Source organism: Cajanus cajan, chromosome 4, assembly GCF_000230855.2.
Source record: "Cajanus cajan strain Asha chromosome 4, NIPB_CcT2T_4, whole genome shotgun sequence".
Classification (NCBI taxonomy): Eukaryota; Viridiplantae; Streptophyta; class Magnoliopsida; order Fabales; family Fabaceae; genus Cajanus; species Cajanus cajan.
The window spans coordinates 59,141,413-59,167,655 of record NC_138520.1 but is presented as its reverse complement, the minus strand read 5'-3'; the positions used below and the strand labels follow the sequence as shown (position 1 = coordinate 59,167,655).

Below are 26,243 nucleotides of genomic sequence, written 5' to 3'. Positions count from 1 at the left end.
GAACTAAAATGACAACAAAACTATAAGTACATAGACTAAAAAGACTTATCTTAAAATATATGGACTAAAAATGATTGAAAAGGATAAGTACAAGAATTTAAAATTTTTATTTTAAACTATGAGACTAAAAGATAAAGTAAGTGAGATTATAAGGATATTTAATCTATTAAAAATTAACTTTGGAAGAATTGTCATTAAAAGATAATGTTAAATTTGATGTTTTTATATTTTAAAAAAATTATGTTATCAACACTTGAGAATATTGTTTTTGTTTAAGTGTGTAAATATTACTTCTTGAATGCTATACCTCAAATTCATGTTATTATTTAATTTCATTGCAAATATTTTAATTTATTTTGTAAGAAAGGTATATAATGATAACAAGAAGGTTGAAATTTAGGACCTTATGTATACTATTCAACTCTTCATTACTAGACTGATCGTCATGAGTCTTCCATCAGAAACACTGATTATTTACTTCATGACAATATTGGAAACTAATTAATCTTCAAAAAAAATAAAAATAAAGACAACTAATTAATATGTAGTAATGTGCATAATAATTTTTTATGATGAATAAAATAGACGTTTTAGACTCATCATAGACATAGGCAATATAGAAAGTCTTAAGTTTCTATGTCAGTCAATAAACCCACATAAAAGTCATATTTTTTTTTATGTCGGTTATAAAAATAACCCACATAAAATCTTTTTAGGTCAACTATTGTTTCTTTGTCTTGTTCTCACCCTTTCATTGTTGCTTTTTATCCTTCAACATGGCACCATGACATCTTCTTCACATTCTCCATCACTACTTCCCTTGCAACGTTCACCTCCACAACATCCTATTCGCGTTGCTTCCACCACCACATTTGTTTTCACACCGCCACACAATACCAATATTCAATCAATATCAATAGATAATGCAAAAAAAATAAAAAGAAAAATAGTTTACCTAGATGTGTAAGGAGGACAAAGAGTAGAGAGAGAAGATGAAGAGGAACAAAAGGTAGAAAAAAATGTAGAGAAAATATTGTGATCGCGATTTTCTTCTCTGATCTATTTTTTATTCTTCATGGAATTTTGTTTTAATGGATTTGGATTATATTTGACAATTAATTTTGGATTTAGATCTAGACCTAAAATAACATAAAATGACCTAAATCAACCGTTCCTCATTCTTAAATTTCACAAAAATATTGTGATCCCGATTGTTTGATTGTGTTTCATGTTTTTATGAAATTCAGTAGATCTAGATTTAGATCTACATTTAGATTATGTTCATGTTGATTTAGGTTGATTGAATTTGGATTATAACTTGAATCGCAAAAATTTTACCATAACGAGTAAACCTTAAATCGATGTAATTTTTGATTGAATTTATAGATTGAATTTTCTGTTTGTGTTTATAATATTCTAAATTCTCTTTGCTATTCATAAAATTTCCCTTTATAATTACATGATAATTTTGAATCTTATTGACTTGTGTCTTCGAGAAAAATGACCTAAGTTGTTCCCTATATTACAAATCTTTGGGAAAAATCAAATAATTTTTTTATAGTGATTCAACAAAACTATCACCATGCAAGCAATTCTTGGATATATATACAACAATATATATATATATATATATATATATATATATATCTGCGTGCGTGCGTGCGTGCGTGCGTGCGTGCGTGCGTGCGTGCGTGCGTGCGTGCGTGCGTGCGTGTGTGTGTGTGTGTGTGTCTGTGTGTGTGTGTGTGTGCGCGCGCGTGTGTGCGTGCGTCTGTGTAAGAGAAATAATTAGTTAAAATCATAAATGTTTCTCAATGGAACTATAACATAAATCATGTACATATATACGTATTTACAATAATCCAATTGAAAACATAAATTTTAGTTGTCGATCAAGCAACAACTAAAAAATAGCTACATAAGAGTAGCCTAATCAAAACCACCATCCTCCAACATGGCTCTCAATAAATGCTCATCCTCTAGCCTAAGTATTATCATCATAGTCCAACCAAAAATAAAATGCAAAGGTAAGATTATAGTATACAATACAATGAGTACACAAGTAAAGTACAACTATATGATTAAGATCAACATATCAACACTTACATAATCAACATAATCACTCCAATTAACAATTTTCCACATGTCAACTTAATATATGAACCACACAATACAACTTATCAATGTTTTCAACTTAAGAAAGACAACAACACCTCAACTTATAACATGACCGTACATCTTATCGACATATCAACTTAGCCTATGAACAATACAACTCATCAACATATCATATGTACAACACAACAACTTTATCCATCGTAATGTATTCAACTAAGAGATCTCTTACAATATAGGTGAACAGTCTAAGTGGCTTGACCCTACCGAACCAACTTAATAACACGTCTTTTTAGAGTTACTAGATCAACAACAAATTTGGATAAAAATCTATATAGCGCAATATGATTTCTCAAAATTTCTCATTTAAACTAAGAAAGTCTAGTATTATTGTCCGGATTATGACAACTTGGGTGTAAGTCTACTATGATCTTAGTATGCATAATTAAACCTATTATGAATTAGCCTGTTAATTACCCTCCAAATACTATGTCCCTTCCAATATTTAGTTAGAGATTTTGGCTCTTGACCTTGTACCTTACTTAGTTGGTCACTTCATATATGTATGGCTCAACCTTGCCACCATACGGTTCTACATATGGTCACTTATAAATTATAATCACTATTGCTCGACTTGGCCCCATATTGTATCTACTAAAGTCATAAAGAAGACTTAACACTACATTTCAAGAGTTAACTACTCAATAAGGCTTTTTCCAACAAATGGGCTCGTAGAGCATCACAACACCATATTCTCACAATGGGACATTCATTTTTCTTTTAAAAAAAAATCTCTCCTCTAGTACTAAGTCAATCAATACAACTCAACTCAATGCATTAAACATTTATAACATAGTTACTTCCACACTCCATAACATACAATTTTACTACTTTCAACTCTTATCAACTTCCAACTTTAAACAACTTAAGTATCAACATACATCATCATAGATCAATGCATAAGAAGCTAAAGTCATATAACAACATAATTCATATGAGTAATCTAACCTACTAATCCATTATTAAACACTTAGTCAAATAAACAAGACATTTTCATTTGGCAATCAACATTCGACATCATTCTCCCTACGCCTAGCATCATTGAGGTAGAGAGCCTTTGGCTTTTCCATGCCCAACATCAATTCACCTGCGTCTGGCGTGAATAAGGCAGAGAACCCATGTTTTAATCACGCCTAGTGTGGCTAATCCCACTGTAGCAACCTCGGTCGCGACGGGACGGCGAAAAATAAATTGAAAAAAAGGGAGTCGCCACCAATGTTGTTTTTTACGGAAAAATATTGGAAAAACCATAAAATAGAAAAAAGTCTACGAAAACCAAATTTTTGAGTTCGGGAGTCGATTACGTGTGAGGAAGGTATTAGCACCTCACAACGTTCGTCCTAAGACGATTACCTTTAATTAATTAAACTAATTATTTATAATTTATAAAATATTTATCTCACTAAAATGATCAAATATATTTTATTTAACTAAATTATTATTATTATATAGAAAAGAAAATAATATATTTTTTATTTTTTGGCTCGACAAGATTTAGTTCTTGCTCCTACGTATCTTCATGTGTAATGAAGAATCAGAGTCACGTAGTTCTTTGGTAGAAAATATTTGTGTGTTGATATTTTTTAATTAAATTTATTTTTGTTAAATATAGGATTCTTGAACTGTCTCAGCTCATTCACCCTAAAAATATAAAATTGACCAAGGTGTACACCAAAGTGAATTCAATAAAATTGTAATTATAATATTGTTATAGATGTTGTGATTAAAAAATTTCTTGGTTGGACATTTTCGTTTTTTTGGAGGACAAATTTAAAGATAAGTTGTCACAACTTGTACTTTAAATTCAAAGGTTAAAAAGATGTCACATCTAGTTAACCATTCCTCCAATAAAATTTTGATACAATAATTTCAGATATTTACATTAAATATTGTAACACTATATTTTGGAATTTAATTACATTTTGAATTTAAATAAGAACTACTCACAGATATAAAAATAAATAAAAGAAATGAGTTTAATATACTCACAATTCTTCGCTATAGTAGCGGTAACTTGTTGGTCTCTTCCTTTGGGTCCCCTCTGGTCCAAGGTGGAGATGTGTGTGTGTGGGTGTGTGTGAGTGCCCTTTGGGAAGGCAAGGGCTGCTATTTATAGACTTTCAGGAAGGACCGGAACGGCCCGTTCCGGGGATACAATTTTACTCACAACGGCCAACTTCGGAACGGGCTGTTCCAATTTCGGAACGGCCCGTTCTGGGCTAGAATTTAGAGGTGTTTTTGGAGTTTGGAAACGGCCCGTTCCGGGCTAGAAATTATAGTTCTTTTTAATAGGTTAGAACGGCCCGTTCCAGTTTGGGAACGGGCCGTTCTAGTTTCTGGGAACAGCCCGTTCTGGGCTAGAATTTATGTCTTTTTGGATGGTTGGAACGGCCCGTTCCAGTTTTGGAACAGCTCGTTCCGGACTAGAAATTTCAGGGCTCTTTGTAAGGTTGGAGCTGCCCATTCCAGTTTTGGAACGGCCCGTTCTAGGCTAGAAATTTTAAGGTTTTTTGGAAGGTTGGAACGGCCCGTTCCGGACTTGAAAATTTAGATCTTTTTGGATGGTTGGAACGACCCCAGTTTTGGAACGGCCCGTTCCGGGCTTGAAAATTTAGATCTTTTTGGAAGGTTGGAACGGCCCGTTCCAGTTTGGGAACGATTCGTTCCAGTTTTGGGAACAACCCATTCTGAGCTATTAAAAACATATGAAAATTATTAAATTACCCTCCACAAAAGTATGAAAATTGAGGTGTTACATTTGCCTTTTATATTTTTGTCTTTTTTATTCTTTCTTGTTCATACCTTTTTTTGTTATTTTTTTAAAACAAAATTGACATTTCCCGGACGAAATTGGGTTACTACACCCACACTTGGCCTCATTCAAGCAAAGAGTCTTTGCCTAACTCATGACCGACATCACACAACTTGCATCTGGAGTCATTTAGACAGAGAGCTACTATCTTGACCTTGCCTAGTGCCACTCAACTCGAGTCTAGCGTCACCAAGTCAAATAGCCTTGGAGGCAACCATGCTCGATGACCCTCAACTCACATTCAATATAACCAAGTTAGAGAGATCTCCTTTGACTATCGTCCGGTACTACCTATCCTATGCTCAACATTAGTGAGGCAGATAGGCTATGACCTGCATCATGTCTTGAATAAATAAAAATTAAAATTGTATCACAAAATTGAAAATGATCAAAATGAATTTATTCAAAATTTAAAAATAAAAAATCAAAAGGATTTTTTTTTAAAAACAAAAGATCAAAATAAATCATAAAAATTAAATAATAATAAAAAATATAATATAATATTTAACTTATCATTTATTCCATTTATCCCTACTTTTCTTATTAAAGTTATTGTTCTGCCTTACATTAATGAATTCTTAACATTTTGTTTTTCACTCTCACACTCTCTCATTCTCGTTAATTATCTAGCTCAAACAAATATGTCCATCTCTATAGAGGATACTCGTTGTCTATAAAAAATTTCTTATTAATTATCGATTCTTTATAAATCTATTTATATTTTATTTAATAAAAAAATTAAACCAGAATAACATTAAAAATTCATTATCCAAATCTTTTAAATGACAGATTATTTGAAAAACATTAAAATATGAAAATTTATAATTATTTAATATATATAGTTAGCAAATTTGATGTTGAGATTACTTTTATATTTGTGGTAAAGATTTTAAGATATAATTTTTAAGGTAATATTACAATAAATAAATAATAACAAATTATGTGTTAGCTTTCATCATTTTACAGTATAATTTTACAAATAATATATTTTTTTAATTATATTATCGATGTGAAATCTTTATTAATTATATTAAATATTAATTTTAACTAAAAATTAAAAAATTTAATTCATCACCTTTAGTGATTTTTTTTCCAGTCAACTACCTTTATTTTATTTATAAAATTTGAACTCAAAATCTAATTATAAAAATCTAAATTTAATTTTATTAATGTAATACTATATGACCTTAAAAACACTACGATAATGACATTTTAATTGTAATTTGTTGTGCAAATTATCTCATTGGCCATACTTTTTCATTTCCCAGGAAACTCTATAGCCATTATTGCCTATTTATTAGGAAGTTATCTCTAAATTTTCACGTGCAGAATGGGAAAACATCTCTAAATTGCACTGCATGCTCTTTTATTTTATTAATAAAAATAGTGTTCTAATGCTTTACTTTGTAAGTAAAATCTCATTAATGATTGGTTTATTAAAGATCAAACTCGCAATATTATTAGTAAATATGAGATGATACCCGCATAATTACTAAATAAATGATATATTGAGAATTCTTAGATTAAATATATAATAATCAAAATTCAGTAAAATTCAGTTTAATTTAAAATTTTACTTGTCAAACAAAAACTAATAAAAAATTTATCGAAAAAATTCCATATTTGACACTAATAGTGTGTTTGGATAGGGTAATTTTTTGGAGTAATTCATTTATTTAAAGAATTTTAAATACTTCATGATTAAATGATTTGTTTGGATAAATGATTTAGAGAGAAATTCAAATCCTGTCATTTTTACGAAGTATTTTAATTAACTAAATTTGTAGAATTTGAAATTCCGTAAAAAAGTGGAGAATTTGAAATTTCTCCACTCACGCTCGGTCATTCGCGAACGCACACACGCGGCTCACACCCTCTCACTCTCTCGCACGCAATGCTCGTGCTCACTCGCTCTCGTGATGCTTGGAGTCTCTCTCGTGACGCTCTTCTCTCGCAATGTTCCTTTCTTGCGATTCTCGTGATCTAAGCTCACTTTCTTCCGATTCTCTTGCTCATGATCATTGCTTTCCCTCTCCCTTATGATCCTTGCTTTTTCCCTCTTGCGCGGTATTCTTGATTTCTCCCTTTACTCAGGTTCATTTTTTCTCTCTTTCAAATTAGGGTTCCATTTGAATTTTTATTGAATTCGTTGTTGAATTTGTTATTGATTTGGGTTTATAAATGTTCTATATATATAGATATTACTATTATTGAACAGTGACTGCAAGTGGTAGACCACGTTTAAGGATTGATATTATTTTTCTGCTATATATGCCAGTAGGAACAGAGTTGGAGCTGTAGAGCTTCCTTACCTTATGAATGAAGATTGAGATTAGAGTTATTTTTTTTGCAGGTCAAATTTCAATTATCTAAATTGTAGTGGATTCGTTACTGCAATTCTAGAGACAGTTGATTAGATCATTTGTGCTGCATTTATCAGGTGGATTTCTACTTGAACTTTATATTTGCTTAATTTTGTTTTATAGAACAGTTAATAATTAGCATATATGCAGACTAAAAAATGCATATAGAATTCCATATTTTGTAAAGATTTTTATCTACTGAAGGTATACATTGCATTGCCTGAAACTTACCAATAATATGGTTAAATTTACTTGGGGCAGATTTTGCAGCAGAATTATCAAAGGTATTGTATATTTCTGCTATACAAAAATAGGTTCATGATAGGTATTTTTCAAGGCAGAGGAGAGTTATTATAAGGTGTCACCTTGGGCAACTTCATCTTTTTTCCCCAACTTTTATCTCTGCTGCAAATTGGTGTTGGTTGCTTTTTGATTCTTTAATTAAATAAAATCATTATATGCTCTTTCTCTCCCCATGTCTATACAATTGCCAAATTATGAATTATTGTCATGTTTATCTTGCATGCATGTAGCGGAATGGCCAGATGTGATTTATGTTAATGATTTCATTTAACAGGACAAGGCTTTTGTTCTTCTTCATCTTGTGTGCCAATTTTTTATATTTTTGTATTAGAATTGAAAAGGATTATTGTACATTACCCTTGAGATTTCAAATAAATATGAAATTCTACAATTGAAAAGGCTTTTGTTTCACCTACAATCAATCATTGGTATTCCCTGACTTGAAAGATTACTTATGCATATAGATATAGACAAGAGAAATATTAAAATTATGTTATACTCTTGATTCTTCATATGGAAACAAAAACTAAAATATTTTTTAACATAAACAAAATGCATTCATGACATTTTATATTAGTTTCATTTTAATTATTTTAGTTTTCTCTCTCTTATATTAGTTTCACAGGGTGTAGATTGAGAAGAAATGGATGTTAGCATAGTTAATACCGGAATTACATCAAGAAAACGTAAAAGAGAAGAGTTTAAGGAGATAATCATATTTGTTGTTGCTTGCGTGGTTTATATGCTTATGGGTGTAGTAGCATGGTATCATAATAATTATTTTATTAAGGAACCAGCTCATAATTGGGAACTGGAGCGACGTAGTTTCCTTAATCGTCTTTATAGAGGGGCAGAAAAAGATTGCATTGAACAGTTAAGGCTCAGTAAGAGTGCATTTTTCAAGCTTTGTAGAATTTTGCAAGAAAGAGGGGGGTTAGTAAGAACAAGAAATGTTCCAATAACTGAAGCGGTGGCAATGTTTTTACATATCCTTGCTCACAACCTAAAGTACAGAGTAGTGCACTTTAGTTACTGTAGATCTAAAGAAACAATAAGCCGAAAATTTAATAATGTCTTAAGAGCTGTAATGAAAGTGAGCCAGGATTATTTGAAGTTTCATACTTGTCTAGAAGGTCCGGGTGAAAATAAATGGAGATGGTTTGAGGTAAGTTTATCAATTGTAAGGCTAGTCAAACTTACAATAAACCTTTTTGAAAAACTAAATATATAAATACACTTGTGTTGTTTGTAGAAATGTGTTGGAGCACTTGATGGGACACATATTCCGGTAACAGTTTCTCTTGAAGATAGGCCTAAATATCGTAATAGAAAGGGCGATGTCTCTACAAATGTGTTAGCAGCCTGTGGTCCAGATTTAAGGTTTATTTATGCGTTACCTGGGTGGGAAGGGTCAGCAGGAGATTCTCGAGTATTACGAGATGCTTTACGTCGTCAAAATAAACTTGAAATTCCAACTGGTAATATCATGTACATAGTATTTTATTTAATTTTATCTAGTTCTAAGTTGTAATTTTTATTTTTAAAAATTGTAGGTAAGTACTTTCTTGTGGATGCGGGATATACTAATGGTCCAGGATTCTTAGCACCATATCGAGGGACTAGATATCATCTGAATGAGTGGATTGGAAACACCCCTCAAAATTTCAAGGAGTTATTTAATCTTCGTCATTCAAGTGCACGAAATGCAATAGAAAGGTCTTTTGGAATACTGAAAAAAAGATGGAGTATATTAAGAACTCCTTCAGTTTTTGATATAAAGACACAAATAAGAATTATTAATGCTTGTTTTGTGTTACACAATTTTATAAGAGATGAGCAACAAACTGATCAACTTTTAGAGGTTCAAGACTTGGAGCTCTTATCTATTGTTGATGAGGAGCTAACCAGCCAATGAAGAGAAAGAGTTCAAAACAATGTCATAGACGAGGTTGCAACTATTCAAGTTACTGAGGAGTGGACAAGATTTCGAGATACATTAGCGATAAATATGTTTGCTAACTACCAAGTTAGAAGAAACATTACTTAGGGAGAGTTTTTTTTTTATGTAATTTTCTATTGAATAAAGACTTTTATGTACTTGATGGACTTTTTTGTACTTGATTGAAGAAAACTTTGCTTGAAATATTGTCTTTTGATAGCTTCCATTTGTTTACAAAAAAATATTTACATGATCTAGAATTATGAATTGGATTGATCAAGTTACTTTTGTGGGTTGTATGTGACATTTTTTATATGTAGGTTAATAGGTGATATTAACTTCAATGGAGTCATCCAAAGAGAACTTGAAGGGAAAGCGAAAGATGACAGAAAGAAATAATGAAGAAACAAGAAGTTATTTCTCATGGAATTTGGAGATGGAGCATGTATTAGCTGATGTATTACGAGATCAAAGAAGTTTGGGCAACAAGAGTGATGGAGCTTGGAAAAGGGTAGCATACAATGCTGCAGCTGTAGTGTTATCTACCAACTTCAAAATCCAAGTCACTTGGGAGAATGTAAAAAATCGTATCAAACTTTGGAGATCATGGTATGGAGTTGTTAGTGACATCCTTAGTCAAAGTGGATTTGATTGGGATGGTACAAACCACATGATTACAGTTGACAATGAAAATGCTTGGAATGAGTATGTCAATGTAAGTAATCTTATATTATCATTTTTTAAAAGCAATGTAAATGTTAGTGTCTGGACTAGGTCTTTATGATTTATTAGATTGTGAGTTTCATTTATATAGGGTTTGTCAGATTGATAGTTGGCCTCTAATTCTTGGACTTTTCAAAGTTGGATTTTTTTATGTTATAACAATTCAACGTATGGTATTATGGAGTTTGAGTGTAGTATATAATCTTTGTTCTTTGTTAACTAGTTGGACAGACGCAGAATATAGATGCGTTTCTGGGCTTTTTGAGGTATACCCTGGGGAAAGTATTTTTATTATTTCGGGTTTTAGTGATTGAAATTTTACCGGGTTTAATTTGTGCTAAAGAGAGAAAGATCGTTTTGCGCATTTTTGAGCTGTGATTTTCTGGGAGGTGCAACTGTGACCGAGTGACAGCATTGGGAAAATTCAAGTTCAACTCTAAATCATCCTTAAACAATATTTGATTAAATTACTTTATATGGTTTGGTATGTTGTTGCTGATTATTGCAAGCTGCCAATGTCTCTCGAAATACTTTTGCTATTTTTTATTTTATACAGGGGAGGAACTGGAATGATAGTTGTCAAAATCATTTTCCCCTTGTGATTATGTTCTCTGTTCTGAATTTATAATCCATCTTCACATTTTGCTATGTTGGTGCCTTGTTTGAGCATTCTTTGATTTAGTTTCTCTTATCTGTTCTGATCTTGTGTCCGTGTCTTTGCTAATATTTAACTCTGTTTTCTGCCTTGCACAACTTAAGTCTGTTTCAAAAGAATAAATTTTTTTAGAGTCAAACCTTTATAATGATCCTGATGCTCCCACTGCCAGCAACTCTTGCTTTCATACCAAAATGCATGATCATCCTCAATAGAATTGCAGTGGGATTATTGAGTTCATAGCTAGTCTTAATTACTGCCCCGACCTACTGCTTCCAAAGTAGGAATTAATTTTGTATCAAGTCGCATTGAAAATTGAAATTGGATGTGACATTGAGACAGGAGCAGAAGAGTGGGTTGGGGTGGAAGATCCACTGAGAGATAGTGGTGGATTCGAAAATTGAAAAGGATTCAGTTGTGAAGCCATGGAGTGGAAGCGGATCCAAGAATTTGTGTGGCTACTCTAATTTCAGTCAAGTAACAATAGTTGACATTTTATGCTACTTGGTGTGTACTGATAATTTGATAAGGTGTCAACATGTGTGCTTCCGCACCCTGCTCTTTGTATTTATGAGCACTTTGCATTCTGGAGCATGTGCTGTTTAGTTATCTGAGTTTTGCTAGCATCTGCCATATTTTTTAGATGTATTATATATTTAGTCAGCGATTGGCATTCTAGCATAGCAATAATATACGATATTGCATTTGAACAAAACTTCTTTTGATAGAATGTAGGCATTTTCAGCTTTGTATTTTTTTACTAGAGATGTTTATAAACTAGATTTTGTTACATTGCAGACATGTCACTTTCTGGTATGACTTCAGTGGGAAATGATATGCATAATTATATTGATTTTTCTATTATTGACTTGTTTCTTTTTGTTTTTAAGGCGCATAAAGAAGCAAGACAGTTTCGATTTAAGGTGATTGTAAACTGGGATGATATAGTGGACTTGTGTGCCAAAGATAGAGCCACTGGACATGGAGCTGAGACTGCTATGGATGCTGATGAGGTCATGAGCAGAGAGATAAATGAAGGGGAATTAAGTTTAGAGGGTGCTAGTGATTCCATATATTTAGATGAACCTGGTTTTACTACACAAAGAAGGGGTCAATCTTCAGCTTCTACTAGTACACAATCTCAGAGGAGAAAGACAGGAGAAAAAGATGGAATAGCTAATTCGTTGAAAGAAGTGGCTGAATCTTTAAAGCGACTTGTTCAAGCATTTGATATTACGATTGATGAAAATGCTTTTATTCAAGAAGTGTTAGCTGAAGTAGCTTTGATACCAAACCTTAATCAACACCAATGGGCCAAAGCTGTTAAATGGTTATCTGACACTCCAAAACAGTTAGCTATTGTGAAAGCTCTTCCAATTGAGAAAAAGGCAGCTTATGTTTTAACACATATTTCTTGATGTAATTTTTTTTCATAACTTATTAATTTTAATTAATTTGATTGATTGTTGGAAGTTAACTTTCTAACTTTTTCATGTATTTTGTATGTTTCAGGTTTGGAGCTTTTATGCATTCCATGAATATTTGGATTTTATCATCAGGTCAATTACTTACTTGACTTGATTTCTGACCATTTTCTAAATCCAATCTGTAAACTAATCTAAACCATTATTCCATGTTTAAGTTTTGCACCACGTTCCATGTGGCTCTTCATTGTTTTTAGATTAAACTCATGCTTAACATATTATTGTAGTTTATCATATATTATATACTTGTGTAAATTTAAAGTGTGATAACAAAAAAAAAGTCTTGTTATTTGAGTTTTGATCCTTGGTCTTATTATTATTGTTATTTGTTTTTATTCTTTTGTAGGCTTTGCTTTTATGAGGAGGTGAAAATCTTTGGACTTGAAGTTGTGATCTTGATATCTTCGACAAACTATCTTTTATTTTTGTTATTTTAATATGGACATAAAATACATTTGAAATTTCATTAGTATTTGGTTTAAATTTGTATGAGATATTATGATTTTGAACCACCTATACTCAAAGTTAAACATTCTTATTATTTTTTTCTTAGTTTAAAATGAACTTATTTCGTATCGTGAATCAATGTGTATTAATTGTTTTATATATGTTAATGGTATTTTGAAGATTTTAAATATGTTGTGAATTTAAAATATTTTTTAAATTTATAAAGAAAAAATTGATTAAATATAATGTCTAATACTATTTTTGAATTAATTAAAATTTTTAATATTAAAATTAATTTCCAATTATTAAATATATTTAAATAAAATTTAATATTAAAACTTTAACTTTTTAATAAATATTTAAAAATGAAATTTTACTTAATAGAATTTGAAATACTTTATCCAAACAAGATAATTGAAATATAAGATATTGAAAAATTCTCTATCCAAACAAAATATTTGAAAAAGGAAAGGAATTCAATTGAGAGTAATTCAAATTCTAAGAATTTGAAATTCCTTGAATTTTAGAAATGATTTATCCAAACACAACATTAAATTTTAATAGTTATAGGAGTATTAAATATTGTTTAATTCAATACCTAAATACTATTTAAGTCATCTACGTGGTTAAAAATTCAAATTTAACTCTTATTATTTCTTAGTTAAAAAAAAAGCTCTTATTATTTCACTTAATAGACAACTTTTCTAAAATAAAAAATATTTAAGTGTCCATATATTTATAAAATAATTATGATTGAATAAGACTTATTTATTAATATTTTAAATTTTGTTGTAGGTCTTAACATGTCATTAATATCTTATCCATCAACATTAAAATCAATTTACATCTCTCTTATTTATTATTTTATTCATAAAAAATACAAATATATTTTGAACCAAATTTATCTAAACTTTTCTTAAACTTATAAAATAAACGCCATATTAAAAATGTTTGCTTATTTGCTGCTAAATGCAAGAAAAAAACTCCTGGACAGTAAAGTGCCTGAATCAAGTGAGAAAAAACAGTAACAAGTTTGCCAAATTAGGACAATTGAATCGGAAAGGAAACTTCCCAGCTATCTAGATTCCATTTTAAGCCATAAATCCAAATCATACACTGATACACAGAAGTATCATTCCATTACAATTCAAGTGTTCAATCACTGAACTTGGATGCAACTTTTCCCAATTCCTATCTATCCTCCTCACTACTCTCACTCCACCAAACCCCTTCTCACCCAACATTCACAACTCAAGTACCATAAAGGAGTGGAAACTACTTAGAAATCCCGAACACTACTTACAAATCACGAATAATCGGATTTTCTTTATAAAAGGTAAAAACTCCATATTTATAAAAAAAAATTACCAAAAATTAAAAATCAAACAAAACTAGACGCATCGCGATGATAACTCTGTTCAGAGTCACCGTTGCGAGTAGTGGTAATAGTAGTGACAACAATGACGGCACGACAAATTGGACAATTGGAGTGCTTACTGAGCCACATGTCAATGCAAGAAGCGTGAAACGAGTGTTTGCACGCGCTCAGCTGCCGGACTTCTTCGCCGTCGGCGAACGCCGACAGGCACACCGGGCACTCGCCGCCGATTTCCTTGCCGTGGGTCTCTTTCCGGTACTTTACGCCGGTGTCGGCGGTGGCGGCGGTGGCGGCGATCTCGACGTCGAGGTGGGAAGCTTCCGACGCCACGGAGGGCTCGCCGGCGGAAGGCTCGCGCAGCCAGCGGCGGCGCGAGGGGCAGCGGAAGGCGAAGATGAAGGTGTAGATTAGCGCCGGGATGGTGACGACGGCGAGGAGGGCGAGGAGGAACTCGAGCGGGGAGAGATCGACGGAGCTGGGAGCTCCGGCGAGCGGCGGCGGCGGCGGGAGGGGGAGGACGGTGATCTGGAAGACGGAGTTGGGGGCTCCGGGGAACGGGGGCGGCGGTGGGAAGGGGAGGACGGTGACTTGGCCGGCGGGGCGCGGCGGAGGGAGGAGGGGGAGCGGCGGCGGGGCTGAGGCGACAACGGTGGGTGGGTTTTGCATTGTGATGGAGAAAGTGGTGAGGGAGGGATTATTATTATTATTATTATTATTATTATTAATGTGAATTATGTCATGTGTGGTTTTGGTTGGAAACTTTTTGGGTTTTTGACTTTTATTTTTCTTGGCTTGTTTGTTTTGGTTGGATTTATTTATTTACTGGGAAAAAAGGTGGTTGAAAATGGTTGTTGGGAGAATGAGAGGGATTGGGGGTGAAGTTGTGTTGTGAATTCTTGGAAGCAATTATTGGTTTGGGTGAGTGTGAGTGATGAGGATTGGAATTGAGAAAGTTTTGGTTGAATGATATAGGGGACAAAAAAGTGTACCTGGACCCTTTTATCACACTTGTGACTTATTAGTTTGTTTATATATGTTGTCCCTCTTTATTTATTCAGCTAGTTTATTTATTTATTTATTATTTAATTCCCAATTTTCTGTTATCTATTTTTTTTTCACCTTCTATTATCTTATTATTACTAATAGAGGAATATGGAGCAAACCCAAAGTCTAGTTCTTGAATGTGCAAGTATTCTTAATTTTTTAAATTAAAAAATATCAAATAAAAACTTAAATTTTAAATTGTCATTTTAGTCTTTGAGATGTATAATTTATTATAATATTACTCTATAATTTTATAATTTATTATTGTTATAGTATCTGACATAGAGTTAATGGTAAAAATTATTGTTACTAACAAATTTCAATTTCAGAAATTTATTTGTTATTTTATTTTTAATTTCAAGGATTATTATGACATTTTCTCACAAATTGAAACTAAAATGAGATTTAGTTGAAAAATATGTAAGTTGACTTTTTCGAGTTTATAAAAAATTGAACTTTCTTTTAGTACATTCTTCTAAGCATCGCAAAAGTATATTTTTTACTAGCTTCATTTCAATTTGTTGAAATACCATGAGTTAAACATTAAATATAATTTGAAAGATGTTAATGGAATATTCATGATTTCAAAGTTTATGTTTGGGATTGAATTGAAATAGTTCAAAATTGAATATATATAAATTGATGTCAGCGGTATTTGGTTCCAATTTCTTAAATAAGGTTTTTAGTTTAAATTATATAGATGAAAAAAATGTAGCTAAGTTACTTTTAAAAAAATTTACTTTATCTCTTGCACCTTATCATGTGACAAGCTTTTATTAGTCACTTTAGATCTAGATTTAGATGTGTCAAATGAAGGAAAAATTCTTTAAATTCAAAATTCGAAATTGTTAGTTAACTTAAATACAAGTTAATCTAATCTTGATAAGCTTAATTTATTATAAGTTATCAAACTCTATATATACTTGTTACCTCATGTTAAACAAATGACTTTGAGCCGTTAAACAAATGACTTTGAGCCATCATATGAGAATAAAGTTTCTAAAATTCTCTCTTTCAAATCTTCTTTCCTCGAAAAATTTTTTTCTTTAAAATTATTATCAAGAAATATTTTCTTATGACAAATTCATCTTTTTTTCTTATCTTTCAATTGAAAGTGACGCAATATTTACTACCCTTTGTTATGGTGATGACCTTTGTGTTAGATTCTTATTAGTCAAGATTATTTGCTCTGAAATGTTTAGAAATTTTTCTTAATTTTTTATTTTTTGTTGGCATAATATTAACCATATTCAACTATAACTTGTTTATTAGGCAAAACAAAACCTTGGTAAAGGGAAAGGGAAAGGTGGACCATATTAGTAAAGTAATGTGCTAATGACAAATATGCTGTGATGATATTGCAAAGTGCTCGATATTTAATGAAAAACAAAAAAGAACACATGACTTTACTTCCTCAAGATTGAGTTCCAACTACAATGAGTACATTCTTTCTACTTGGGGTTGGGCAAAAGTAAAATCTTAGTCATACCAAGTCCTTCCAATTATTTCAAAATAACTACCAAAAAATAAGATATATGCAAACATACCTCGTTGTAATCTACAAACATCTTGTTTTCTTGTTAAAGAATTCTATCATAGAAATGTGCAAGAAAGACTATGGAGAAAAAAAGGAACACTAGAAGTGAGATTAAATAATGTAACTCATCAAAAACTCTTACTTTTTTCTGTTCATTGAAGTAGTAACCATGACAAATATGAGAGAGCAGACGAAGTAAAGAATGAATTCAAGGTTCACTACAAGAAAACGACAATTTTGCAATAGTTATATGACCTACATTGCGACGGTTAGAACTGCCGCAAAGACACCATTACGATGGTTCACCAACTGTCGCAAAAATGTCCGTCATGAGTGAATTTTGCGACGGCTATTGGAACCGTTGCACAAATCATCACAAAATTGGAATTGCGACCCTTACAGCACCCATCGCACTAACTGTCTCTAAATCAGTCGCTAAATATTTATTTCTTATTTTATTAAAATTTTTAGACGTCTCAAATTCGGTTGCTATTCTTCTCCAGGATTCCATTTCACAATACTTCATTTTTTAGCATGTTTTGTCCTTACTTACACAGTTTCTGGAAAACTTTCCAGAAGGTCACCTATACCTATATTATTCCAAGTCAAACACACTTAACTGTGGAGTTCTTATGAGATAAGCTACAGAAAAGCTGATACATGTTGTCAGTATAAGTAATACAAATTAATTCATTTAAGTCATTCTCAACTATACAATCTCATACTTATACTATCATTAGATCCCTCTCATTCCAGTGTGTCTGAATCGTTATAAATATATAATAATTATATTACTAATAATAATTATATTATATTTAATTAATCTTTATTTATTATATATCTACTGACTTTTATAATTAACAATCTACTTGTTTCTATTTAAAATTAATATTATGATACAATTTAAATTATTTATTATAAATTTAAAAGTTTAAATAATAATTTATATGTTTTAAAATGAGAAATGTTATAATAACACCGGTGTAAGTTTTAATAAGTATTACACCGCTTAATAATCTTATATTAAATGTGAATTTTGTAAATCTAACCGTTAGATTGAAAGTTCATATCACTTTATATGTTTATATCAAATTTTTTTAAAATTGAACAACTTGAAGGTAATCAAAGTATTCATATTTTAGTATATTTTGAAATGTATATATTACGTCATTTTTTTTACAAGAATGAAGTATCAAATCATCTTGAATTAATATAAAATTTTGTATATATGATCTAAGAGTAAAAAAATTTCAATGTAACGGTTGAATTTATAAAATTTAAATTTAATATAAAATTATTGAGCGATGTAATACTTAGTAAAAGTTACATTGGTGTTATTATAACCTTTCTCTTTTAAAATATTATTTTTATAAATTAAATTTTAACATTTTAAATAAATTATTAATTAACTTAATTTATTTATTCATCTTAAATCTAAGATATAAAATTCAAAAAATGTATTTATCCTTGTTTTATTTTCTAATCAATTTTTTCTATATTAATTATTAGTAAAATTTAATAACTTTTAATTTAATAATTGGATCGATAAAATTCAACTTACACTATGAGTTATTGAGCGGAGTAACTTTATTAAGAGTTACTTTGTGAGTCATTTTCTTCCTCCTCTCTCTCTCTCTCTCTCTCTCTCTCTATATATATATATATATATATATATAATTTTTTTGATGATAATTGTGTATCTCATATTAAACAAAAAAATATAAAATTGTTAATAAATTATAAGTTTATTAAGATAATATAATACTTCCAAAAGAAAAATATTACTTTTGGTCTAATCTACTATTAAATGTATTTTTAATCCTAAACTTTATCAAATTTTAGTGTAATTTTTGAACAAAATAATATTTAGTTTGTACTAAAAATAACTTTTACATTCTAATTAAATAGGGGTTATATATATGTGTCTGTGTATTATATTCAAACCTAAAAGTGATTTTTAAGTTAATATTTGTGAAAAGATAATTTAATTTATCAAATATCTCATATTTAATTAACCATTAATATAATAAATTTCATGAATTATTTATTAGTTTTTCAATATTCTCGATTCAATTATTAACTTCACTAACACATAAAAAATGTAATATATATATATATATATATATATATATATATATTAATTTTTAGCTTCCTAAGATTAACATAAAACTTTTTTATTCTAAAATAATTTAAAAGATAGAGAAATAAAATTAATATAGTATATTAAAGTATTTTTTTCTTTTTAACATTTCTAAATGTAATTACATGTCATTATGATTTTATTTTTCTATTTTTTATTGAAAGTAAAATTACATAATTTTGGAGTGTGCATGACTGTGTGAATTTTTATTTCAATTTTTTGTCTTGTAAATTGCGAGGGTTGGGAAGAACCGTCACAATGTTGGAAAGTTTTGCGAAGGTTGGCAGAAACCGTCATAATGTTTGAAAATTTTGCGACGGTTTTGAGAGAAACCGTCGCAATGTTGAAAAATTTTGCGACGGTTGGGAGAAACTGTCGCAATGTTGGAAAATTTTGTGACGGTTTTGGGAAAAATCGTCGCAATGTTGAAAAATTTTGCGACGGTTGGGAGAAACTGTCGCAATGTTGGAAAATTTTGTGACGATTTTGGGAGAAATCGTCGCAATGTTGAAAAATTTTACGACGGTTGGGAGAAACCGTCATATGAAGGGTTGCAATATCAAAGCGACGACGGTTTCAGGATAATCGTCGCAATTTATCCGTCGCAATTCATCATTTTTCCTTGTAGTGGTTTTATACTATTTCGTTTCAGCCATCGTGACTACATCTAGTCCTTGATCCAACCAGATCAAGTTTCATTATGTTGTCAAAGATATAAGTATTCTTTACAAAGTCACTTTTGGCTCAATCCTATGTATTCTTTGAATTGTCTTTTCAAGCAATCTATCCGCGTTTCTTTTCGTATAGAGCCTCTCCAAGCTCAAACAACAAGAATTCTTTTATGGTCAAGTCTTTCCAAGCTCAAAGAACAAGTATTCTCTTACAGACAAGTCTCTTCAGGCTCAAACCTAATAATTGAGAGTTACTAAGTTTTACAACATTATTTTGGCTTCTTATCAAGATGTGATATAATAAATTTATGTACAAATGTTTTATAGAAAAAAAGAATGTAGTTTTTACAATAATCAATTTCTTTTTCTTTATAATCTTTAAACTTCCTTTTATATGACTTCGATGAAGATGGTTGTTGCAAGTTCTTGAACTTCTCTCTCATGGCTTGCTTTGTCTGTCTTCATGATATGTTTCTTAAAGAGAGAAGTGTTTGTTGGTGTAACAAAAGCTTTCACAACATTATCACTTCTTATTTGATTAACAAAACTACTTATCATTTGAGTAGTTAGAACCATGCGTGTGTTAGGATGTTGCAATGGTGAAACAACTTTTGATTGCAACTTTTCGTGTTTGCATATATTTGCTTGTCCTTTTCTAATGCAAAACATGCATTTCTTTTCTTTTTGTAAAGTGTTGGTACTAAGGAAGCATTTTAAAATTCTATCTGTTAAGGAATTGTTTAGATGTAGTCAATATCTTGTTTAGAGTTCATAAATAATAAAGATTTAATGCATTTTTCATTTTATGACTAAGAGTTCATCTTATTCTTTAATAAAATCGTCTTAGTGAGCATATTATCTTATACATGATTCATCTTACTAACAACTTGTGCCTTAGTGAACAATTTGTTTTAGCCATTTCAAAAACTTTATGCTATCGATCAAAAACTTCTATGTTTGTTAATAATAAAAATTAAGACCAAGGGAGTCTAAGATTTTTTTTGACCTAACATACTCCCCTTTTTTGATGGTGGCAAACATTTATTTTGAAATAAAATTTTGATAGAGAAACTTGAGAGACTAAACATTTTCTTTAAACAAGTAAGATTTTGGTAATAAGATGAAATAGTTTGTTTTTATTTAAGTCTTAAGAATTTTTATAAAACTTATTTTTTGAAGATGATTTGGAAAGACGCTAGGTGAGATCAAAGTAAGAGTAAGGATTTTCACGAGAAAAAAAGAGTTTGTTTATAAAAAGGTTTTTATTAGAGCTATGTATTAGAGATATGTTTATAAAAGGCTTTTGTGTAAATAGACTAAAATGTATGGGACTCATATTAGATCAAGACATACTCAAGCAATATTCATTATGGAACAAATCATAGAGTATGTATTAGAGTAGGTGAAAATTTTTTTCTAGAGCTATATATTAGAGCTTAATAGATCATATCATATGTGATATGAGCCAGAGCATTCATGATTATCAAATTGAGAAATATATAATTATCGAAATAAAATAATTGAGAATATGCATAATCAAAGTTAATATGTTTAAGGCATTAGATCAATAACTGTTAAGTCAAAAGATAATCTTAGATCCTTTATTTTTCATAAGTTTTAATTCTAATAAACATTATGTCTTTTGGAAAGAAAACATTTTCAAAGAGTTGTTAGTTTAGACTTTGTAAGACGAAGTAACATTTGTAAGATAAAACAACTCAGACGAAACATACAATTATTCTTAACGTCCATTATTTATTATGACTGACACGTTTGAATTTTTAAATGAATGTTTTATACCTTAACAATCGAAAGTCGTTGCCTTGGAAGTTACATTCTATTATAAGCGTATAAAAACATGTAGAGCATTAAAACAAAGGACAAAGATTGCAGATTTTATGGAAAAGGCACAGGAAAAATGACTACATCTTTGTTGCACACTAACTTTGCTTCCTACTATTCTCATTTTGCTACTCTACTATGATAAGTAGCTTGATCTATCAAAGATAAGGAGTACGTTTAGGTGAAAGACATAAATTGACACATTTAATACACCAACAAATACTTCTTCTTTCTCTAGATCAAATGAAGGAGTAAGATGAAATAGTTCTATGAATAAGACTCAAGAAGTTGCAATGGTCATCTCTTTCAAAGCTACTATATAATAAGCTTAGGAACTCAAGAGAATTTAAAAAAATAGACACAAATAATATTTTGAGATACATAGAAAATATACAACATAAGAGAAAACAACATAGAAAATCTGCTTTAGGAGTTTTTTTGTACTTGAACGTTCATTGTAATCACGTCTAAAAGAGATGACAACTATAATCTTGTAATACCTTCATAAGCATTGTTATAGGGTAGAGTCTAGAGAGGTTTGACTATAAAAGAATATTTGGGGTTGAGTTTGGAAAGACTTATTTGTAAAAAGAATACTTGGGTAGTGACTTGAAGAGGCCAGTCAAAGAATACTTATGTTAAGCTAGAAATGACTTGGTAAAAGAATACTTGTAACTTTGTTGAAAGTTAGTAGAACTCAATCTGGTTGAATTGAGAACTAGACGTAGCCTCAGTGCACTACAAAAAAATGGAAATTATCGACGGATACAAATTTGTCGAAAAATTTATATTTCTGACAAATATATTTGTTGGTAATTTCTAACAGATATAAATCTGTCGGAAAATTTATATTTCCCACAGATAATTTTTGACGGGTATAAATTTGTTGAAAAGTTTATATTTTCAACGGATATATCCGTCGGTAATTTCTGACAAATACAAATTTGTCGAAAAATTTATATTTTCGATGGAAAATTTGTAGGAAATGTTATATTACCAACAAAATACTTTTGAAAAATTTATATTTGTAAAAAATGTAAGAATTTTTAACGAAAATTTTTGACAGATGCTTAAGTCAAATTTTTTTGATGGAATGTTACTAACGGATAATGGTTTGTCAAAAATTTGATCTATAAAAAATGTTTAATATTCTATCAAAAATTGCATTCATCAGAAATATTTAATATTCCATTTGGTAGCAATAAAGTTGATTAAAATTGACACATATATTAAAAAAATTAATAAAATTTTAATTATCTATATATCTATATATATAATAATAAATTTTTATCTAAAAAAGACTAGTAAATTATATATATATATATATATATATATATATATATATATATAGAGAGAGAGAGAGAGAGAGAGAGAGAGAGTGAGAGGAGAAATCAATTAACTCACAAAGTAACTCTTGATAAAGTTACTTTGCTTAGTAACTCTTGGTAAAGTTACTTTGCTCAGTAACTCATGGTGTATGTTGAATTTCATCGATCCAAGTGTTAAATTAAAAGTTATTAAATTTTATTGAAAATTAATATAGAGAAAAATTGATTATCTTTGAAATAAATATTTACTAACAATATAGTGGAAAAATTAATTATTTAACTAGAATCTTATTGACAAATTACTACATAATCTTGACATTTTTGTATAATTAATATCTAGTTTTAAATTTGATATGAAAATATTATGAAAAAACTAGATAAGATTTTAAATTAGTATTTTATTAATAGTTGATAATTAAAAAATAAAACACGGATAAATATATTTTTTGAATTTTATATCTTAGATTTAAGATAAATAAATATATTAAGTTAATTAATAATTTATTTAAAATGTTAAAATTTATTTTATAGATATGTAATAAATAAATATTTATAGTTTTATAAATTATATTATCATTATAAACTATAAAAATAATATTTTAAATATTTAAATTATTATTTAAACTTTTAAATTTATAATAAATAATTTAAATTGTATCATAATATTAATTTTAAATAGAAATAAGTAGATTATTAATTATAAAAGTAAGTACATATACAAATAAAGATTAATTAAATATAATATAATTATTATTATTAGTTAATATAATTAAATATAATATAATTATTTTATATATTATTGTATTTTTTATAATAGTTTGGACACACCGGAATAAGAGGGATCCAGAGATAGTACAAATATGAGATTATATAGTTGAAGATGACTTAAAGGAATTAATTTGTACTATTTATACTAACAAGAAGCATCTACTTTTTGGTAGCTTATCTTGTTAGAACTCCACAGTTAAGTGTGAATAATTTAGGGATGAGTGACCTTTTGAGATGTTTCCTAAAAAGTGTGCAAGTAAAGACAAAGCCTACTAAAAAATGAAGTGTCGTGAAATGAAACCCTTGAGAGCTCAAATATGAGCGGTGTTACATTAGTAAATTTATTAAAATTAAATAGAAATTTTATGATGGATTTATTTGTCAGAATCACATAAAGATTTTCAAAACAATACCGACAGATATTTACTACAGAATTATCCATCAAAAAACCACTCCAAAATTAGTCTTCCTCATCTAAATTGAGTTCGATGTTGAGGTGTGCAAGAAACTTCTAAAGCTTTCGCTCATAGCATGTTTTCCTTCTATATGTAGCGAGAAGAGATTGAGTCAAAAATTTGAACAACAATGCCATAACATTATCATGTGCTTGTTGAGAGGGAGGACATTTTTGTTTGAGGATGGTATTGAAGATCTGGTACAGTCTGTGAATGATCAAAATTAGTGAACATAATGTTGTTAGGAAACAAAACATGAAAAGTAAAGGATATAAGAGAGGGATAATGATAAATGCGTTGAGGGAGATAAAAAGTGTTGGTAGTAGATGGCATGGTTAAAGTAGGGGCTAGAGAGACTTGAGAGCATCATACAATAGAGTAAAAATGGTACTCTTTGTTAGAGGCTCTAGAATGATGATGGCGAGCATATCTCATGTGCTTTTTATCCTCTATGTATTGGCTTTCCTTTTCCTTGCCGTTGCAAACATAGCACAGAACAACCTTTGGATGGGTATTGGCAATGAAGAATTAAGTCCATGGTTGAATCTAACATGGCCTATGTAATCCACCAATCATTTATGACACCTTATGAGGGTTTCCTTCATAACTCATTTTTAGAGCATCCCTCGAATGGAAAGCAATTTCAAGTTCATGGCATTGTCAGTTGATCAGTCTAATGGTCTAAGCATCCAAACATAGTGATGCATTTAGATCAAGAGGTCGAAGCTTTGTTTGCAATATGGTTTAAGGATGGATAATGATGGTTGGTTTGTCTCTATACCACCTGTTCAAATATTCAATGAGATTACTATAGGGAAACCTTCTTGTGGAGTCATAAATTAGGGGCTTCCAAGAATCCTTATCAATGAACTCCTCCTCCTCTAGATGATTCATCTTTGTAGCCTTCTCAAAGTTAATGCTAACAACATCAACCTTTTTCACTAGGGGACAATAGATATAAAATCCTCTAGTTCCTTTAGATCAAGCTACACCAAGGAAGTATCTACAGTCAATGGCATAGCCTCAATTAAAACTTAAAAATTTACCAATGTTGCAATGTCATTGGCTTGAATAAAAGTCCTTGCATTAGTCACAAGAATTGAGAATTCAGGCACAATAGGTGCAATAAATGTTGTTGGCTTATCAATGGTGGTGGCTTCAACATCAACTTCATTAACTTGAGTTGCTATTGAAAATTCTCTTATCTGAGCAGATGGAAGACTTACTTCAATAGATGTTAAAGATTTAGCTAGTCCTACAACTTATAATGGTGGTACAAGAGTTGTGTCAAAAGCTAGTCAAATACAAGAATATTTTGATTGCTTCGTCTAAATACTAGACACATTGGTTTATGTTGGTTGAAGACTCTTATCCTCGTCAGATGGTCTTTGTTGAGCTAAAGACCAAAGTTTACAACCAACATAAAGAAATGAGTTTGTTGTGGTGGCGAAGTTTTCAATAGATAGATGTAGTGTTTCCTTAAGCATTTTGGCCTTTACAACGTCCAACTTTTCATGTCTCTTATGCCTTAGTTGAGATAGAGTCTTAGCACACTTGAAGAGTCTTTGCTCCTTTCTCATGGTTTGAGGCTCAACAAGACCTCAGGCCAAACGACGCTTCTTAGAGTGAGAGGAAAAGTGGCTTCTGTTGAATGTTGAGGTGGTGGTGGTCGTGTCTTGGGTGTAGAACGAGACAAATAGAAAGAAAATGGTTTGTCATCTGAATCAGATGAAGACTCATGGACACAGATGTGGAGAGGCTTGGGTACATTTTTTTTAGTGGCGGAGGTGAGGCTTGTGTTTGGGTTTGAGGAGGATTTGGTAGTTGGGGAATGTTTGGGTTGAGGGTGGATTTTGGTGATGTAGAGGCTGGTTGTACGCTTCCTTAGTAGTGGCTGTCGCCACCGGCCCGAAACGGGCCTCGGCAGTCGCGAAGACGGTCGAGCTCGCTTTTATTTTAGTTTTGAAAATGTATTGGATTATTAGAACGACTTGTTCTCAAACTGAGACCTTGTCGATCTTATCCAATTTATTTATTAAATGTCTCACCAATCCATATTAATCCCAAGCGGGACCCTCCATGGATTAGTGGTTTTCGCAAAAGGAGGGTTCGTGGAGTCGCCACCAATGTTTTACTCAAAACATTGGAAAAAGGGATAAGGCAATTGATTTTATAAATC

The 26,243-nt window shown here is 30.5% G+C and overlaps 2 protein-coding genes and 1 long non-coding RNA gene across 4 annotated transcripts; 2 read left to right on the top strand and 1 right to left on the bottom strand.

Moving 5' to 3' along the window:
- Positions 1-6,012: 6,012 nt before the first annotated feature.
- Positions 6,013-9,749, top strand: LOC109816741 (protein ALP1-like). Of its 2 annotated transcripts, none has more exons than XM_083072680.1 (5): positions 6,013-7,054; positions 7,341-7,427; positions 8,271-8,818; positions 8,906-9,131; positions 9,207-9,749. In XM_083072680.1, the coding sequence occupies exons 3-5, from the start codon at positions 8,297-8,299 to the stop codon at positions 9,566-9,568; spliced, it is 1,110 nt and encodes a 369-aa protein (XP_082928806.1). In that variant the 5' UTR covers positions 6,013-7,054; positions 7,341-7,427; positions 8,271-8,296; the 3' UTR covers positions 9,569-9,749. The 2 variants fall into 2 exon arrangements, with proteins under 2 accessions (XP_082928806.1, XP_082928805.1); XM_083072679.1 differs by having other exon boundaries at positions 6,970-7,081.
- Positions 9,750-12,044: 2,295 nt separating this feature from the next.
- On the top strand, positions 12,045-12,907 carry LOC145956885 (uncharacterized). The gene is made up of 3 exons (XR_014433216.1): positions 12,045-12,389; positions 12,483-12,529; positions 12,801-12,907. It is a non-coding gene; the product is annotated as an uncharacterized LOC145956885 (long non-coding RNA).
- A 1,044-nt stretch (positions 12,908-13,951) lies between these two features.
- LOC109817797 (RING-H2 finger protein ATL33-like) lies at positions 13,952-15,354 on the bottom strand. The gene has a single exon (XM_020383140.3). The coding sequence runs from the start codon at positions 14,943-14,945 to the stop codon at positions 14,283-14,285; it is 663 nt and encodes a 220-aa protein (XP_020238729.2). The 5' UTR covers positions 14,946-15,354; the 3' UTR covers positions 13,952-14,282.
- Positions 15,355-26,243: the final 10,889 nt, after the last annotated feature.